Raw genomic sequence first — 18,322 nt, forward strand, 5'->3', positions numbered from 1 at the left:
TAAGTACACAGTGACCTCCCTGAGACGATACTTTTCACTTCATGGAGCAGGAGGGGAGGTGGTGGAGCATGATGGCCTCTGACACTACTAATTAGTAGCTGGGAGACGTTGGGCAAATAGTTACTTTGGGCCTCTGTTTTATCATCTGTACAATGGAAGTAATAATATTTCTCTTACATGGATGTTATGATGATTAAACAAGGTAATTCATGTAAGGGATTTGGCAGTACATGGCGCATAGAAAACAATAGATGCAATTATTTTTACTTAAACAAATGGCATCAATTGATAGTTTTTGTTTATTTTTGTATGTTTCTATTAAAGTACTTGGTAGCAGACAATAGATTAAATATTTTTGAGAGGGCTGAAGGCAAGCATACAGGCTGATGAGAAAAATTAAGTATTATTTTATTAGCTTTGGCTCTTAAGGCAAATGTAGAGGGGAATTGGTCCTTAAGCTTTTTGAAAACAAGGATTATGGATTTTTTTTATTTCAAAACTCCAGCATCCTGCCACAGGGCTTGACACATACCAGGCACGCACTTAATATTTGCATAATTCATTAATAAATAAATGGGTCGTGGTATAAAAATCCAGGCACCCTGCTTCTGCTTCCAGAAAGAGCTCTCCTGCTGGCCGGCCATTCGGTTCCCAAACGCAAAAGGTAGGTCACTGACCTTGGTGCAAAACCCTCCCTCGGATGGAATCGGCTCATCTTGGGCAAACTGCTTTCTTTTCTCTCCCTCCTAAAAGTCCTTTCGTGCGGTGAACTTTCAAGGCACGGAGACAACCCCCCCCCCCCCATGTTTCCCAAATGGTCTAATTCTGAGTTTTGGTTTTTTTTTAATGTTCTGAGGTCTCAATATCTTTCCTGCTGAGCCTCGAGCTGTCCAAATAAGAATCCTGGTCCTTTTTCTGGGCCTAGATTTTTAATGCGTGACCACCTGGAGTCCTTGGCCGTCACGTCTGAGAACAGATCCCCCGGTCAAAAGTCTTTCTTAAGGAGTTGGCAAGTCTGCCCGGGTGCTTTTCGGGAATCTCTGGAGGCAGCAGGACCACGCAGCTGCGGCTCCCGGAGCGAGCCCAGCCTGGGAAGCTCCTGCTCGGCTCCGCTCCCCCCACCTCCCCTCCACCCCCCGCCGCCCCCGCCCCTCTGCACAAACCGCCAGGCTCCCGGGCGGCTGGAGTCAGTCCAAGAACCCCGGGAACACTGCGGTGTAACTCCTGGGGCTCCCACGCCGCACCCTCAGATGCCACGCCGCCAGGAAGACTCGCTAAACTGTGCGGACGACGGGCTCCCTCTCCCCGTCTCCCGCTCCCTCTCCACTCATCCACCCTTGATGCGGTTGTTAGACCGAGGCTCACACCGCATTGGCTTCTGAACATCAAAAATAAAAATGTGCAAAAAACAAACAAACAAACCAAACCGCTGCGGGTGGTGTGTGTGTGTGTGTTTGCTGTGCGTGTCCAGCGAGCTTGTGCAAAATCTCCAAACGTCACAGCGTGCATTCCGGACGAGCGCGCCGAGGCACCCGAGGTCTTCCCAGGGATTCCCCAGCCTGCCTCCTCGGCTGCAGTTTGGCCAAAGAGGTAGGTCTGGGGCTTGCTCGAGCCACTGCTGCGGCGCCGGAGGCGGTGCACCCCGGCTGCGGTTCCCGTCCTCTCGCTCCCAGCCCTCTTCCCAGGAGAGCAGTCCCGAGCGCACGGGTTTCTCCCAGTCCCCCGGCACCGACATTTGCAAGCGGCTGGCCAGGTGCTCGTGCGTCCCTGGTCTCCGGAGCCTGCCGCGCCTAGACCCGCGGCCCGCGCGCTCCGGCTCCGCCCGGGGCGGTGGGTGGTGCTCCCGCCGCTCCCACCTTCCCCCGGGGCCTCCGCAAGCCGCGCGCTGGGCGTGTGCGCGCGCGCGCGCGTGGTTTCGGTGGGGACGTCTTCACTGGAAAGCGGCTGAGTGTCAGGGGCAGAGAGTATCCCGGACCCCAGCAAAAGCCTCCAAAGCACTTGAGCTCCCCGAAAGAAAAACGACTGAGAGAAACGAAGGGGAGCCTGAGACCCTAAAGCCCGGGTTGCCAATAGTCTTGGAACCTCCCAGAGCTGGGCAGCGGCGCAGTTGGCCGCGGCCGCTGCTCGCACCCGGACTTGGACAGACGGTTTTTCTACTTTCGGGAGGAGGGAGGTGAGGGACTTGCAGGCAGGAGCTGCACCTGCTCTAGGAGCCTGCAGAAGGGAGAACTTGGGGGTAAGTAATGTTCTGGCGCTGGAGCGGAAAGGGGGAGGGGGAAGGGGGTAGGAGAGGGACGGGAGGGAGAGAGAGCAGGGAACGAATTTTGCCAAAAAAAAAAAAAAAAAAAAATTCCCCAATATTCCGCAGCATTGGGAGAGCGCAGCAGCACTCCCAGGATGAGTCCCGCCCGGGGCTCCCGCGCCGAACCGGCGGGCGCGAAGTTCTTTGGAAGGAGAAGAGAAACTCCCCGAGTCCCGGAGGGTGACCGAGGCGGGCGGGGCGGGGTCGGAGTCGCAGCCGGGCTCGGGCCCCGGCGGCTGCCGCGGTGACCCCAACCTCTGACGCCCAGCGCTCCAGTCCTCCCGATGGCCGCGTGGAGCCTCACCCCCCACCCCCACCCCGGCCTCCCGTCTCCGCCCCCGCGAGCTGGCGGCCGGGTGGCTGCGGGGTCTCCCGGCGGCGGCGGGGACGCTCACCTGGCCCAGCCTCCCCCGCCGCCCCCCTCCCCTCCTCCGCCCCCCCCCAGCCCTCCTCCTCCCCTCCCACTCGGGAAGCGTCGGGATCCGTAGGCGAGGAAATAACGACCCCTGCAGTTGCATTGCGGAAAAATCTCCGCGGCGGCGGCGGCGGCGGCGCTAGTTGCGGGCGATGGGAGCGAGGGTTCCGGGGAGCCCAGGAAAACAGCAGCGGCACGGAAAGCGCGCGCGCGCCGTGGGGAGCCCGCGGGCCCCTTGACGCGCCCGGCTCCCCGGCTCCCCGCCGTTCCTGCTGCCGCCCCGCGCGCGCGCGCGCGCCGCCCGGGTCGGGCTCGGAGGCGGCGGGCTGCGCGCGGACCCGGGAGCGGGGAGGGTCGGCGGAGGCTGCGGGCGCCGGCGGCTTCGGGCGGTAACCCTGCCTCTTTCTCTGTCTCCCCGCCCGCCCCTCCCCCGCGCCCCGGAAGCAGGAGGAGAGCGGCCCCGAAGCGGAGCGGCGGCCACCCCCTGACCATGCCCCGGTGAGGGCGGCGGACTTCGAGGGCAACTTGCCGCCGACGCCTGGGCTCAGCCCGCGAGCCGCGAGCCGCCGGGGCCCGGAACGGCGCGGCCCGGCCCGGCGGGGGGCTGTCGTCTATGTCTTCTTGGGGCGCCAGGAGGATCGGGGTCTCGTGTTTGCAGAAGGAGCCCAGCGCTGGTGGCTTCAGGTGGCTGCCGCCGCCTCTGCTAGTGTGGTTTCCGCCGCTCGGGCCGGGAGCAGAGACCGTTGAGCGGGGAGACCTCCGGGGCAGCGAGACGTCGGACATGTGTCAGCACATCTGGGGCGCACGCCCGTCGAGCCCGAGGGGAGATTTGCCGGAACAGTTCAAACTGCGATATTGATCTTGGGGGGTGACTGTCCCTGACCGGCTGGCTGCCCGGTGGGAGTGCGGGTGTGCACGCGCTCGGAAGTGTGTGAGTGTGGGTGCCGTGCCAGCCCCCCCGCCCCCTGCCCCCCGTTTTCCCGTCGAGTGATGCACTTGGAATGAGAATCAGAGGATGGAAATAGTCTGGGAGGTGCTTTTTCTTCTTCAAGCCAATTTCATCGTCTGCATATCAGGTATGGGAAGCGCTGGAGTCGCGGCGGGTGTGTGTTGTGCTGTGCTGTGTTGTGTTGGGAATGTATCGGGGTTTTATTGCGCGTAAGACACTCAAGGGGCCTCTCGGGGTGGGTGGGATGGGAGGGTGGTGGTGACAGAGGTCCTTTCAGCTCTCGGGGTTTGCTGCCTTCAGAATGAAATACCTTCTAAGCCCAAGGATGGGTGTGTGTGTGCGTGTGTGTGTGTGTGTGTGTGTGTGTGTCTCCCGGGTAGATTCTGTTTGGAGTTCTGGAACGTAGAAGGGGTGGGGGGTGAGAAAGGAGAGGCAGATGGGTGTTGATTTTCAACTGCTTTCTGGCTGAGAACTCTGGCGCCGAAATCTGAGCCTTAGCAACCCCCACCCCCATCCCCAGGCTCTCAAAGTTCCCAAACTTGGTGGTTCTGGCTGGCAAAATGGACGCAGAGCCCTGCCCGGCACCTGAGCACTTTGAAGGGACTGCGGAAGGATGCGGGCTTGGGGAATACCATCAGGGACCAGAGGGATGTGGAGGTCCTCCATGCCTCCCCCAAACCCATCAGGCCAGTTGGTGATGGTCTGAAACATCCTTGCCCACCCCCACCCCCTCCACCCCAAATAAAAGCAAACCCCATCTGAAACAACCCAGCATCATAAAGACCGCTTTAGGTCACGGTGCTTTCGAATGCCCAGTGGCAAGGATGTGCTGGCTCAGGCTCACTGACCTCAGGCGAGGTGTGCCAGTCGTTGGGTTTAGCGGCTGACCGCAAGCCGGTGGAGGTGAATGGGGTAGGGCTTGGGCCTGCCTGCACCTGTGTGTCGGTGTGTTGGAAGGGATTCTGATTTCCAAGCAATGTCTTTGTTGGTGCAGGGAGTTGGGGGTGTGGAGGGGAGCTGTGAGAAAAAAGCCTCAGGATCAGCAGTATTCCCCAGTTCAGTTTAGTGCCTCCTCCCATTGACAGTGTCCACCCCAGCTCCCTTCACACCTGTCATTTAGGCTCCCAGGGCAAGTCCCATTTGCAGTGCTCCCTTCTGCCTGCATTCCCTCTGCAGAATTGGGGACCCAGCCAACTTCCCATGAAGTCACCAGAAGAGGAGAGCAGGAACCCTGCCCCTGTGAGCAGACACATTTGAGCAGCACTGGGGGACAGGGACATATTTCCTGCATCTTCCTTCCGCCCAGTCAATCTCCACCCTCTAAGCCAGACCTGATTCTGGATGTTTAAAAACCCTTGTCTGCCCTTACCCTGGACCCAGATCCAAAGATCAATATCCAGTTTCAATGTTCTCCTTATAGGGCAGGAATAGGAAATCTCTTATTCAAAATTATTCTGTTTGGGGCTTGGCCACGCTACTAAGAAATTAGAGATATGTTGTGTGCCTGGCAGATTATAAAAAAGTGCCCTAAAATCCTCTAGTAGGACCTCTTTTACCCCATCCTACATCTAAGGAAAAATTATTAGGTGACTTGTAAAGGTTTATATCAGTCATATCCAGGAATGAACTGGGGAGCATCTCACAAAGCCACATTTTGCTTCTTCTACATGTCTATTTCAATCTCTCTCTCTCTCTCTCTCTCGTTCCATATTTCACTAGTTATAAAATAGCCTTTCCCTACCTCTTTCCAGCATCATAAATAATTTTCAAATGAGCCAAGCCATCTGAGTCCCTTTAAGATTTACAAAGGGTTAACATCCTTGAAGCTCCACCCCACCCCACTGCACCCCCAGCACCCTTTATTTCCAGCCCCTGCCTTTGGTCTGGCCATCACAGGGGACCCAGCTGAGAAGGGATCTGTTCTTAGCCTCCCATTAATGGGATACCTGTCACAGCTCTACTTGGTTTGGCGTATCAGCAACAAAATTATATAAACAGAAGCATTAGGAGAGGTAATTTCCAACCCAGGAGGTGTGCAATGGAGTGCGTGGCCTTTCACATGTATTTACTAAGTAATCATCATTGCTAAGGAATGAGAAGATAAAAGTGTAAAGGAAATTGCTAGCTATTAGCTCAACACAGAAAACTAGGTTAGCGTTGCAAATGCCTAGTTAGGATCTGCGTTAATTTGCACTTGATGAAGACATTTAGGCAGGAATGCACCATTATGTGCTCTCTATTTACACATCCATAAACTTAACTTTAAAAGGCTATTCCTTCTCCAGGGCCAAGGTGGTCTCCGACCTCCAAAGGCAGAGCTACTCACTCACTCAGTGATGCCCGTGTATGTCACAATTCTGATTAGTAATATAATTATGACTCACAGTTTGGGGGACTTTGTTTTTCCCATCTGGCAGCCTTACGAGGTTCAGGAATGCAATGCACTAAGGTTGAGTAATTGTCTCAGGGAGAGTTTAGTAGGTCTTTCATTTCTGTTTCCATGATTTGCAGTTTTAATTTACTGATGACTGAACTTTACCAAAAGGAACATAATCCTTGACTATAGAACCTCCTAAATCTTAAAGTAAAAAAGAAAAAAAACAAAACACCTCTCTACCATCTTGGGATGAATTTCCCTACCCTGGAAATGGGTACTAATTCTCACTGAGCTACCAGGCAGCAGTAATTGATGCAGTGCTGGGGTTGGCTTCATTACTGAGGATACCAGACTAGAAAAGGCCAGCAAAAGTCTGCACTGTAAACGTTTTGCAGAAGGAAAATGTGGGTAGTAGATCTGGGCTATAGGAGGTACAGTGACTGAATTTCAGTCAGTAGCATTAGCTTTCAGGTGCTTTGTAGCTTAGTGTTTTGTTAACCAAAGGTGCCTACCCTCACCCCACCCCATCCCCAAATTAAAAGCATATCCAAGGAGTATTCTCCCTAGGCCTGTGTAGATATATTGCTTAAAATACAGAGACCTGCTCTTGGTATGTTTGATGGTTCTGCACTAGTCGTTTGGTTGTGATGAAGCTGTGATACTTCCCAAGGTTGTTGATCCTACAGGGTAAATGTAAGGAACAAAGCACTCTTGAGAAAATGCTTGGCATGATGTCTAGAATACGGTAACCACTGGCCACAAGTGGGACTGGGGTCTGCTTGGCCAGGCTTCGCTAGCTAGCTGCTGGGGAAGGAGCATGTGTGCTTCCATTTGAGAGATTGTATCAGTTGGGCTATTTAAGGACAACACAGCTAGGCTGAGGAGGGAATGCCACATCTGGGAATTCTTGGGGCTCCATATTGGACTCAGATCTCATTTTACTGAAAATGTAAGGCAGCCAAGATCTGTGAAGAGATGAGGGAGGGAGGGAGGGAGGGAGGGAGGGAGGGAGGGAGGGAGGGAGGGAGGGAGGGAGGGAGGGAGGGAGGGAGGGAGGGAGGGAGGAGAGAGATTTTTTCCTGTGCTAGCAAGAGCACCATTCCGTTCTTACAAAAGCAGCTCTGATGTATTGAATGAATTCTTAGCAGCACCAGGAGAGAATTTCCTGGTCTGAAAACAGCTGTCTGATTTAATTTACATAACATATCCTACTTCCCTATACATAACTTTACTTTGACAGTTTCCTCATAATAATAGCAGTAATACCAATTAGTATTATGTGATGCTTTCACATATATTACATAATATTGCACATATTTTAACTCATCTGTTCTTGGAATTGGTAGGGTAATTTTATATGTGAGCAAACCAAAGCCACAGAGGTTCAGCCTAGAGGACTCACAGCCAGGTCTAACTGAGTCAAAAATCCAATATATTATTTATGTTTTGGTTCAAGATTTTCTTTAAATGTTGTTATTCAGGATTTTTTTATTGTGATGTCTCCAATTGAAAGAATAAATTGTGTTAAATGGATGAAAGTCTTAGAGAGTTTGGGAGTGGAGATTTAGGGTGATTGTAGTCTAGAGCTAGAATTAAGGTAGCATTTGAGTTGTATGTGACTCTGTCAATCATACAGGTGAGACTATTACCCAAGTTTACCTTATGATAAGCAATCCCTACAAGCAAGGAATATGGAATACATTCTTTTCCTTATCTGAAAATGAAAATGGTTTACCTTCAGCTTCTTTACATGCAGAAAGGGGATAATAGTCCATACCCCACACATTTGTTATAAGGATTAAATGAGATAACGTATCCAGTGATTTCTCTTAGCACAGTGTCTGAGGCTAACAGTAGGGAGCTTGCAATAATGTAATTATTTTCTCCTACAAATCCGGCATTATGCAGGCTTGTGAGGCCATGACAGAATAGAGCCTTTAGTTTCCTTCCCTTCCACTTGTTTTAAAGCAAAAACAGAATCATCAGCAAGTGCATTTTATGACATTGAGCATGAAGCCTCGTTTCAAGGGGGCCTTGGCTTAATGACTTTGAAAGGTCTCTTCATTTTGTTTCTCATAGAAATGAGACTGGCAGTGTTAGGTGTTGGTGCCTGGTCATGAGTGGCACCCACGTTCTCCCTGTGAGGCCAATGTGGAGGTGAGGCTTGGAAAGTTTAATGCATCGCCTGGGAGCAACATAGAGCTCAGTACCCAGGGAAGCAACAGAGTTTTCCTCTTTCTGCTTGTAAATTATGACTCGGTGTAGAATCCAGCTTTTAAGAGCTTCCAAAAGGGCGAACTGCAGATGCTGTTGATATAACTTGAAATGGAACATTTTGTTAAATAAAAGAAGAGCCCACCAAGCAAAGAACACTTATCCGATGATGTTATTAGCAGTATGGTGTCTTTAAATCCAGTTTCCCATGTGATGTCACACAGCCCAGTCGCTGACAGATGCCATCATCCTAGATGAGACTCTCCTGGCAGTGAGATGAGAGTCTTCCTGAGTGATAGACAGTCCCTGGAGGGAAAGGATTGCTATCTTAGGTAGTCAGTGCCTAACATCTCAGCTTTTCACCTTCATTAATGTTTGGGCCTGGAAGAGATCCAGGCACCATAAGAGTGTATGGTAGCAAGCCATTGTAGAAACAGTATGGAAGTTAGAAGACCCGACCTGCTATTGAAACCTTCCTTCATGATCTAGATGACTTTGGGCAATTCTCTTAGCCTCTTTGTGTCTCAGTCTCCTCATCTGTAAATTGAAAATTAGCTCATCTTTACCTATTTCAAAGAATTGTTTATCATATTATGGAACGATCTGTGCCTAAGAGATAGTTCTAAAATCAAAGTTGAGATATGGACACACAATGTAGAGTGATATAAAATAATATGATTAAGGCTTAATTGTTAAGATGTAGTTATAAAAGCAAAGTTGTAATGCACAGAATGTATCGTGGGCTAAAACCATAAGAATAATGCTTAATTGTTTGATAAAGGGAATAAATGCTGTAGAACAGAGAAGAGCAGACCTGAGGGAAATGGAGAATTTTGATAGATTTTGGAAGCTGGGATAGAAGAGAAGGAGGGGACTACATTATCCAAGGGAGAGGAATAGGAATGAGTGAGATGTATAGTAAGGACTGTCCCAGTTGGAAAAAAAGGTTCACTTTGGGAGATACTGGACAATATGGATGAGCCCAGTCAGGGACCTGTTGAACTGAGATGACATGGAGTGTCCTAATATATTTAATTTCTTGGTGTTTTTTATTTTTCTTACGGATCTTTGCATCGATTCTATGGACTGAACTTGGTTAGAATTTGTGATTCTAACATTTTTTGGGATCTTAAATTTGTGTGGCACGTCTCCAGTTACTGTTGTACTTTGTCTAGTTTGTAGCCTATTTGGGATTATAGACAGTTGAGATTTGAAGAGGCTTCAGCTTTCTCCTCTGTAGAATGGAGATGATACTTCCCAAAGTTGCTGATTCTTCAGGGTAATTGTAAGGAACAAAATAGTATTTTTAAAATGCCTACCATGGTGCCTGGAATTCAGTAACCACTGGCCAAATTACACATATCCTATGAGAGTAAGTGTGGGCTTTGGAACTAAGGCCAACATGTGAATCCTGCCTTCTACATGCACTCTCTGTGTGGTCTTGGAGAAGTTCTTTAAGTTCTCTGAGCTTCTGTAAAGTCTGTAAAATGAGGATTGGAGAAAATGTACATAAGGTTCTGCCATAGTGTCTGGCTTGTAGTAGTCAGTGAATTGGAGCTGCTCTCATAAGATCATTATCATCATTGTCATCAATAACAGTGCTTGTTGTTGACACTTTGAACCTGTGCTTGTAAATTCCGATTAATTATTCAGTCATTTCTTCTGTGTTCAACAACATAGAATTGCCAGCTCTCTGCCAGGCAGAAGAATCACAAAAATGAACAGTACCTGCTCCTTAGTATGTATAAGACGACACTTGTTATTTCCTTTATCCACTTAACCATGTAACATTTATGGACAGTGCCCTATACAGAAGATACTGGGGGCCCAAAAGGGATGTGTAAGACATTGCCTTTTCCCTCCTAGAATTCATAATCTAGTAAGAGACTGATTTTTTAAATATTAATAGTTACACCAGAACGTGATAAGTATTGTAACGAAAGGAGATACAAACAGTGTTTGAGTAGAACAGAGAAGGGACATCTGACTCATTCTGGAGGTGGAAGGAGCAGAGGAAGGAGAGAAAGGAGTGTCAGTTAGAAGGGGTTTAGGCTGCCTCTTGAAGGGTGCTAAAGGCTTGGCTTGGAAGATTTTGTCTGATCCATCGACCAGGAGATGCGTGATTGGGGAGGGGTGATCATAGGAAAGAGCATTTGCAAAGACAGGGAGATCAGATAGGACATGATGAATTCAGGGGACTGGCAAGAGGTCAATATGGCAACAACCAGAGTGGAGTGTGATGGATGAGGCGGAGATAGAAGAGCATTTAGGAGATAGGATCCCAATAAGAGTAACACTTTGCACCTAATCATAGTCAATAAAAACCACCCTGTGCCTCCCTGTGCAGAGAAGACATCCCTTTAAGACCCAAGGGGGTAGGTCTAATTCATACATTTTTCTTAGGAACAGAACAGTAAGGGTTAAAGCCTTTGGCTCTGGTCCAGCTCTGCTCCATTTACCCTACATCACTAGTGTCATGTCTAGTTCCAGGGGGCTTCCCAGCAGCTTTGGAGATAACCCAGATACAGATAACAGAATTTACCTCTTTCCTTAGTCTCCATGCATTTATACCCTAGGAGAAAGAGCCAAGACCCTATTGGCTGACCCTGGATTTTGCAGTGTGGCAATTATCATCTTGTTCTCCTGGACAATTGAATCTTTCCTACAACTTTTTGCCGTTTTCATCTCCTGTAACCTCAAACAAAACTTTAAAGGATTCCCAGCTTGCAGGGCTTGGGATGGGGAGCTGCGGATGGAAGAAAGGTCCGGGTTCCTTTGTCACAGAGCCATAATTGCTGCTTATTAGTGAGATTGGACTGGTAATGGGGTAGCCAGTGTTTGGGTTTGATTACATTTGCATGAAGGTGCCATCAGTTTGGCAGCAGAGGGATTATCAGGGAGAGCTGGGACCTTTGTCACAGTAAATGCAGAATTCATCTTTAACTTTGTCCAATACTTCATGCCCAGTGGCTGAAGGGGCTGGTGTAGGGAATGAAGACTGTGACTTTCAGGTGAGGTTTCCGGAGCCAAGACCGCTGCCTTCACAGCACAATTGGCAGCAATGCCAGAGTTGGAACGAACCCACTCACTGAAGGATAGGAGTCAACATATTCCGCTTCTGTTGTCTCTTACTTACCTATCACCCTCAAGGAAAGCAATTTTGTTGACACCACTTAGTGAGTGAGCAAAGGCCATTCATTCTTCCTCCATGAGTTTCAAAGAAAAATAAATACCTTGTAGTATTCTTAAACTAATAAAGGGGCATATCTATGGAAGGGTTCTCTCCCACCCCCAAAGAGTTTAATGTGTTGGCTCATTAATCCCCAAAATGCTAACAAATGCCTCCTCTGAGCTAGGCAATGGCCAAGCAGAAGATATAATGTAGGGGGCGAAACAGCCATGATCTTTGCCCTTGTGGAATGTATATTTAGTGATAGACAAATATTGATTTTTCTTTCCATTGCCCAGCCCAGTACATGGCATTCAGTAGATGCTCAATAATGAATGATTGAATTAATATGTAAATGAATGACAAAGAGTGATTTAGAATGGCTTTCCTTCCTTAGCAGGAGACTGGGAGACGAGATCTGAGAGATCTGAGATAGGAAGGAATGGAGATGAAGACCTCTCTGTTAGCTGCCCTCTTGCTTCTACTTGCATGGGGGTCTTTGAGCATGCAAAGAGGCAGACCTGGAACCTTCTGAGGGAGCAACATATTTGATAGTTTTCTATTTCCTTCTTAGAATTAACTCATATCCCGCATTTGACCAACCAGTGTTATTTGGGGGCACTTACAGTTGTTTTAAAATGTATTCCAGCAGCTTTGTGTTGCCTTGAACTAGGATGGCTGCAGGTCAGTGGATGCACCCTTGTTCCTTTCTCCATGTCATCTCTGGTCCTATTAAAGGGGATTGCTTACGATAAGGTGTTTTCATATTGGGACCCAGCTTGGGATAAACCAGCACGAGAGAAAGCTCACTGCCCCTTAGTTCAGTATTGATCTAGACTAGCGGGCTTTAGGGGAAGGCCTGCTCCACCGGTTAATCTTGGTGCACAGCAACACAGGAAATGGCTCTGCTCTCCAAGGTGTTTCAGCCTTGTGGCTGAAAACTACTCCCCCCTCTAGCCATTTGTAACAGAGCTGTGGTGTGTAGCTCACTAGTTCTTACCAGGGAGGAGAGCCAGGCATCTAGAAATTGAAAGAATGTAGTAGAGTTGCAGCTCTTGGCTGTGCATTCTGTCTGTAATATCCTAGTTGATCTTAACAGCTGTGAGGAAATGATCAGTTGGATGGTTTGATGTTTGTTTGCTCGTTAATTTAATTACAGAAAAAATAAGGGGAGGTTACGGAACAAAGACTCCTCTTATTAACCTCTTAGGTATATGGAGGTTACACTGATAGGTAAAAGTGAGGCATCTGTGAGTCGTACATTTCTATTGTATGGCCTGGGTGTGAATAGCCATATGTCACTGTCTGTCTAAGTCCTATGATGCCCCATAATGATACCAGCTCTAAATCGCAGTGGCGCAAATCCCTGTAGAATGAAATATGAAGTAGTGAAGTCATTATTTTTGTGTGCATGGCAGGTTCTATCCTGTTTTTCCACTGTGGTGAAGTTCCTTGTGGCCTTTTCATTTGGGCCTTTGAAGTGCTGTGTTGTGATGGCTAAATGAAAGTCCTATGCAATTTTAAGTGCCCCCCTCTTACTTTTAGAGCTGCTGAAATTAGAGCTTGGCTGAGCCAGGTAATGTGCCACATCTAAAGTCAAGGCGGGTTGAACAAATTCATGAATGAGAGTTCTGTTCATGCGTTTGATGTTTAGGCTAATTATGTGTCCAAGGGAAGTGTCCTGCCTTGATCCGAGCTTCTTGCAGGTCAGAGACCGTGTTTACAAGTGTTTAGGGTCACAGGCATGAGTGATGATGGAAATCATTGAGTTAATTTTAACTCTAAAAATGCTACAACAACAGTATCAAAGAAAATTTGAGAAAACAAACTGATTCCTCATAGACTAAACTTTTATTTACCAAGTTTGCAATTGTAACATTTTCAACCTTAAATCTTTGTACTTTTTAAAGGAAATTTTGCATTCTATCTTAAGCACTCCCCCATGCTGCTTCCTAATTATGTTTGCTCAGGAAACTCTGGACTCAGTGATGGATCAAGCTCATAATCCCAGTGATATAACATAATAGAAGCTTACTTCCTATTCACACTAATTGTCAATCAGGGTGTGTGTGTGTGTGTGTGTGTGTGTGTGTGTGCGCGCACGCACGCGTGCTCATGCATGCATGTGTTTGTGTGTAAGGCGCTTGGTTGGGGGGAGGAATGAAAGGGAAAGAATCCTGTCTTTGTAGTGACTTGGACATCTCAAGGCTGATGGAGGCTCTGCTTGTCTTCAAGATACGGCTCCCAGTGTTGACCTGGGCATCAGCATCAACTGATGGGGGTAAAAGAATGTGGAGAGACTTGGGGAGAGCTTTATATGAGCCAAGCAGGAAAGCTGTGACATCACTTTGATCAGTCACATGGCCACAGCTCAGTGTAAAAGAGCTTGGGCTAGCCCTATACTCCAGGAGCAGAGGGAAATGGTTTGGTGAAAAATTAGTATCTGCCATTTTAATATTCATGATTTTCTTTGTAATAGTTTCATATAGTTTATTCATCTAAAATGGCATGATTTATATTTATCTCTTTCCCTATTTTTGAGCATCTGTATTTCTCACTTTGGCCATTTTTGGGGGAGCATATATTTTTATGACTATAGGTATCTATTACCATTGAATAATTATTTCTTAAATAATCCCAGTATTGTGTAATACAGAAATTCTTTATGCTTTTACTATATTACATCCATAGGTAACATATAACCTGTTTCTAAGTCTCCAGAAATACACTTGAATCCTTTGAGGAAGGAAGCAAATAAGTAGAATAGTGATTAAACTTTCAAAGATCTTTCAGCTGTGGTCCACCCCAGAAACCATTAACAGAAACACAGCAACCGTGGTATTTAAGATGTTACTTTGCTTCATAAGTCAGATCAGAGACAGGAAACCATGGGCAAGAACAGGCAAATACCTTTCCCAAATCCCGCATTTTAAGACTTCTTAAGTATTGTTTCTAGAGCGTATTTCTGTAACTTACAGGGAAGAGCGAATAAAGCGGATGGCAGAAGAGATCATTGGATGCAAGTTAGAACATGTTTCGAAGTCAGTGTTGGCTTTGCCACTACTGGCTCAGTGGTGTGGAAGAAGTCATTTAACTGGCCTGCGTCCCGGTTTGCTCCTTTTAAACAGGGATATTGAACAAAGTAATTTCTAGGACCCTTTCCAACTTGGATATTTTATAGTGTTAAGAGACTTTTACAGAAATGTATTCAAGTTTGCTGTTGATGCTAAACTTCTCCAGTTTTTGAAATATCGAGGCATTAAGATGAAATTACAGGACGATTACCGGCTTTCAAGACTGAGTGAGCAGAAAAGTGGCAAATGACTTTCGAAATGGGCAAGTGAGAGCATAAGCATGATGAGGCGTGATGAGAACATAACCCAGACTGTTTGGAGAATGGTCACCCCATCCCTCGCTGTCTAGCAAGACTCTGGGAGAGAGTCTAGGGGTCATCTTGACTGCTCTATAAAGCATTTACTGAAAACCTTGGGGTCTGTATATTAGAGGCTTAGAATTTAATCTCAACTCTCCTGTTACTTGGTGTGTGACCTTGGGAAGTTAGTTAAAATTTCTAACCCTCAATATTCTCTCTTATAAACTGGAGGTAATAATACCTATCTTTGGAGTCAAGGGAGACTGGAATTTAAAAATGCAGCGTAGTGCTTGGCACGTAGAATGTGCTTGATAAATGGTGGGTTTTGTATTGTTATGACTGAAGCTAAAAGAACAAAAGATGTGTTGGGCAAAATTAAGAAGGAATTTGGCAATATCATGTACAACATGGGGTTTAAATGAGCCAATTCATGGGCAAGTGTTTAGCACAATGCATGCACATAACACGTAATCAGTTGAGGTTGGTTGAACCCAATTCACTAGGGGAAGCTAGGATGTCTGGGGAATATTTTAAAGCTAATAAGAAAGAAGACGATCGTGTCTTTTTTCATAAAATGATCTTCAGAATCAATTTCCTGGGTCTGGCCCACATTTTTGTAAATAATTTTTAAAAATTTCATGCCACATGTTTTCACTTTCCAGCGAGGGTTTAGACTTATCAAGGCCTGTAGGTGTGTGGTCTCATGTAACCCAGTAGGTACTTGGCCTTGACCATGGTGTTGTAAGCAAAACCCTGACTCAGTGTTTTTCCTGCTTGATATACATTAGTAAATGCTGGCTTATTGGCCAGAGCAATAAAGGAATGAGCTATTCTGATCCAATTCATTTATGGTAAAAACTATAATAGTTGCATGTTCTAAAATAGTTGTCACTTGCTTGTTTTTACTGGAATTTGGTTAATCTATTTCCTTTTTCTTGTTCAATCCTGCCGGCTTCCCCAAGCACTAATTTATGCACATGGCAACCTTAGCCATGTTTTTCAACAAATTTTCAACATGAAAAGATAGTTTGGATTTATGTTTCAAATTCACTTGAGAGAATGATTTTTAAAAGGATAATTAAATGCTAGGCTGTTCCTGGGATTGCGACATGGGTCCTTTTCAAATGTATCTGATCTGAGAATTTCAGCAAAAGGCATAAGAGAAAAACCAACAAGAAATAGGACAGATGACAAATGCTGTACATATTGATGTTAAGTAAAGACAAGCAAACTGTGACCTAAGTGTTTTTTTCTCTAGGGAGCCGGCTTAGGAGCTTTTCTGAGTGTTTGGTATTTTTGTGGGATTTTTTTTCCCCCCAATCACATTGGTAGAGGCTGGATTACAACTGAGAATGCAGAGATTAATGGCCTGTTGTGACTAATCCACTAAACCCCTACTCCTGTTTCTCTGAAATTTATTGAATTTAGAGAAGCCGAAGATAGACCCATACCAGCTAGCCTGATATTAAATCCCAGCGAGTTAATGAGACCTAATAGCTCTAAGTGCGTATAACCAAGAATCATGGAACCTTCATGGAACACAGTCACTCTCTGCATTAGGGAATTCCTTTATTAGTTGCTTACTAGATTAGATCCCAATGTGTTGTTTCATAATCTTTTTTAAAAGAGAACATTTTCACATGATTACATTTAAAAATTAGAACACTAATATAACCCAATTTTAAGTAATTTAGAGAAAAAGAGAAAAGGAAACAGATCCCCTGGAATCACATAACCTGAATGCAAGTGTTGTTGACAGTTTGTTCCCCTCTAGGTTGTTATTGACAAGCATTTTTATTTATTTGAAGTTGGCTTCCATTATTCTGTTTGAGCAAAAAGTCATGTGAGATAAATACATGGTTTGTGTGCATTAAAGCAAGGCCCGCCTAAAATGCAGACAAAAACAATGGGAAAATAATTATATATGTAGATGGATAGATATGGCATTGATGAAAATCGCAATTTTATGCTAAATTAGTGAGCTCAAATTGGATAAAATTTGAGCAGAGTTGAAATTTCTAAATCTTTAATTATGAAAATGTTGCAAAAAACAATTAATAGGAAGATTTTTAAAAAGATGAGAAATGTAATCATAGTATTGAGGGGTCTTAGTAGGAGAAACACTGAAAGAGACAATTTAGAAATGAGCATTTTAAACAAAGTTTCATTTAACTATTATAACACAGAAATATGTTTAAATGCACTGAGAAGCCATTTAGGTGAGTGATTAAAAGCTAACACAGAGGCAGACCTAAGTTTAAACCCACCTTCTGCCTCTTCCAAACTTCTGCATCTCAGTTTTCTAATCTGTAAAATGGGATAAAAAATAACCACGTCAGTGATTTTTTTTATGTGTTCGATGACATGTTAAAGACACTTAGTATGTTAATATCAGGCAGAGAGTCGTGGCTTCATACATGTGATCCATTTAGTCGCACTGTATTCATAACTGTCAGGTGCAGGCAGCCACGTCATATTTGTAAAGGAGGATTGTCTGAGTTGCCTGCTTGGTAGGGAACATTGTACTAGAAACTCAGAAACCTTCAATACCTCCCTCTGACTCTACAGGAAGAGCTCACGCTGTCAACAGTGATGCTTACAAGTCTCTGTGATACCCCAATAAACACCTTTCCGACTCTGTGCCGATTTGCCAGCTCACTCTTCTGTGAACACGCCTTGCACATACTTACCCGTGCCTTTGCTCGTGTTGTGTTTCTCCAGCTGAATCATGCCCATCTCACAGGCTCAGCCAGTGGGCTCCTTCTCTATGAATGCTGTGCCCATCGGTCCGGTTAGCAGGGGCTCTTGGTTCTCTACACCCCATGGGCTCTTACTGTCCCCAGGGCTGCTCTTCACCGACCTTTCTTCTGCCAGATGGAAAACTCACTGTGGTTAAGATTCATCCGGTCTATCCTGTTCCCACTCTTAGCACAGCGTGCCATTGGTTGGGCTTTGCTCCACAATCTGTAATGATAATTACAAGATTATCTGCAGATAGTCCAGGTAGTATTTGTTCATTTGAGTTTTTATTCCCTCTTCCCCAACCCACCTGCTCCCTCTTAGAGATATTACAGCTCAGGACAGAGCTCAGCAAATAACAGTCTGTGGGCCAAAGCTGGCCTGCCATCTAGTTTTGTAAACAAAGTTTTTTAGGACACGGTCAAGCTCATTCATTTACATATTGTCCATGGCAGCTTTTATGCCACAGCAGCAGAGTTGAATAGTTGCAACAGAGACTAAATTGCCTGAAATGCCTAAAGTATTTACTGTCTGGCCCTTTACCGAAAAATTTTGTAGTCCCTAATGCAAACGACTGATTTGAATATTTCTAACAGGCAGAATCATGAACTGGGTGCCTGGATGCTCCATTTCTTCAATGGGAGATTGTCTAAATTTTAGGTGAAAAAAAAAAATTTTTTTTTAAGTGTTTTAAGCCTTGAGGCTTTGAGAACTTCAGAACTATCTCGACTTTTGTGGCTATCTTGGCTGTTTTTACTACCCCAAAGGTTTCTGATCTACCACT

At 46.0% G+C, this 18,322-nt stretch overlaps 1 protein-coding gene across 3 annotated transcripts in view; it reads left to right on the plus strand.

Moving 5' to 3' along the window:
• The first annotated feature begins 1,897 nt into the window (after positions 1–1,897).
• CA10 (carbonic anhydrase 10) overlaps positions 1,898–18,322 on the plus strand; it is a 319,808-nt gene continuing 303,383 nt past the window's right edge. Inside the window, exons 1-2 of one of the 3 annotated variants that reach the window (XM_081161559.1) lie at positions 1,898–2,236; positions 3,162–3,793. In XM_081161559.1, the coding sequence (XP_081017685.1) occupies positions 3,733–3,793 (61 nt within the window). In that variant the 5' untranslated portion in view covers positions 1,898–2,236; positions 3,162–3,732. Of the gene's footprint in view, positions 2,237–2,816; positions 3,794–18,322 lie in introns of those variants that run through there. The other 2 variants (XM_081161560.1, XM_081161561.1) reach the window with 2 other exon arrangements.

Source organism: Miniopterus schreibersii (genome assembly GCF_964146895.1).
Source record: "Miniopterus schreibersii genome assembly, chromosome: 16".
NCBI classification, from domain to species: Eukaryota; Metazoa; Chordata; class Mammalia; order Chiroptera; family Miniopteridae; genus Miniopterus; species Miniopterus schreibersii.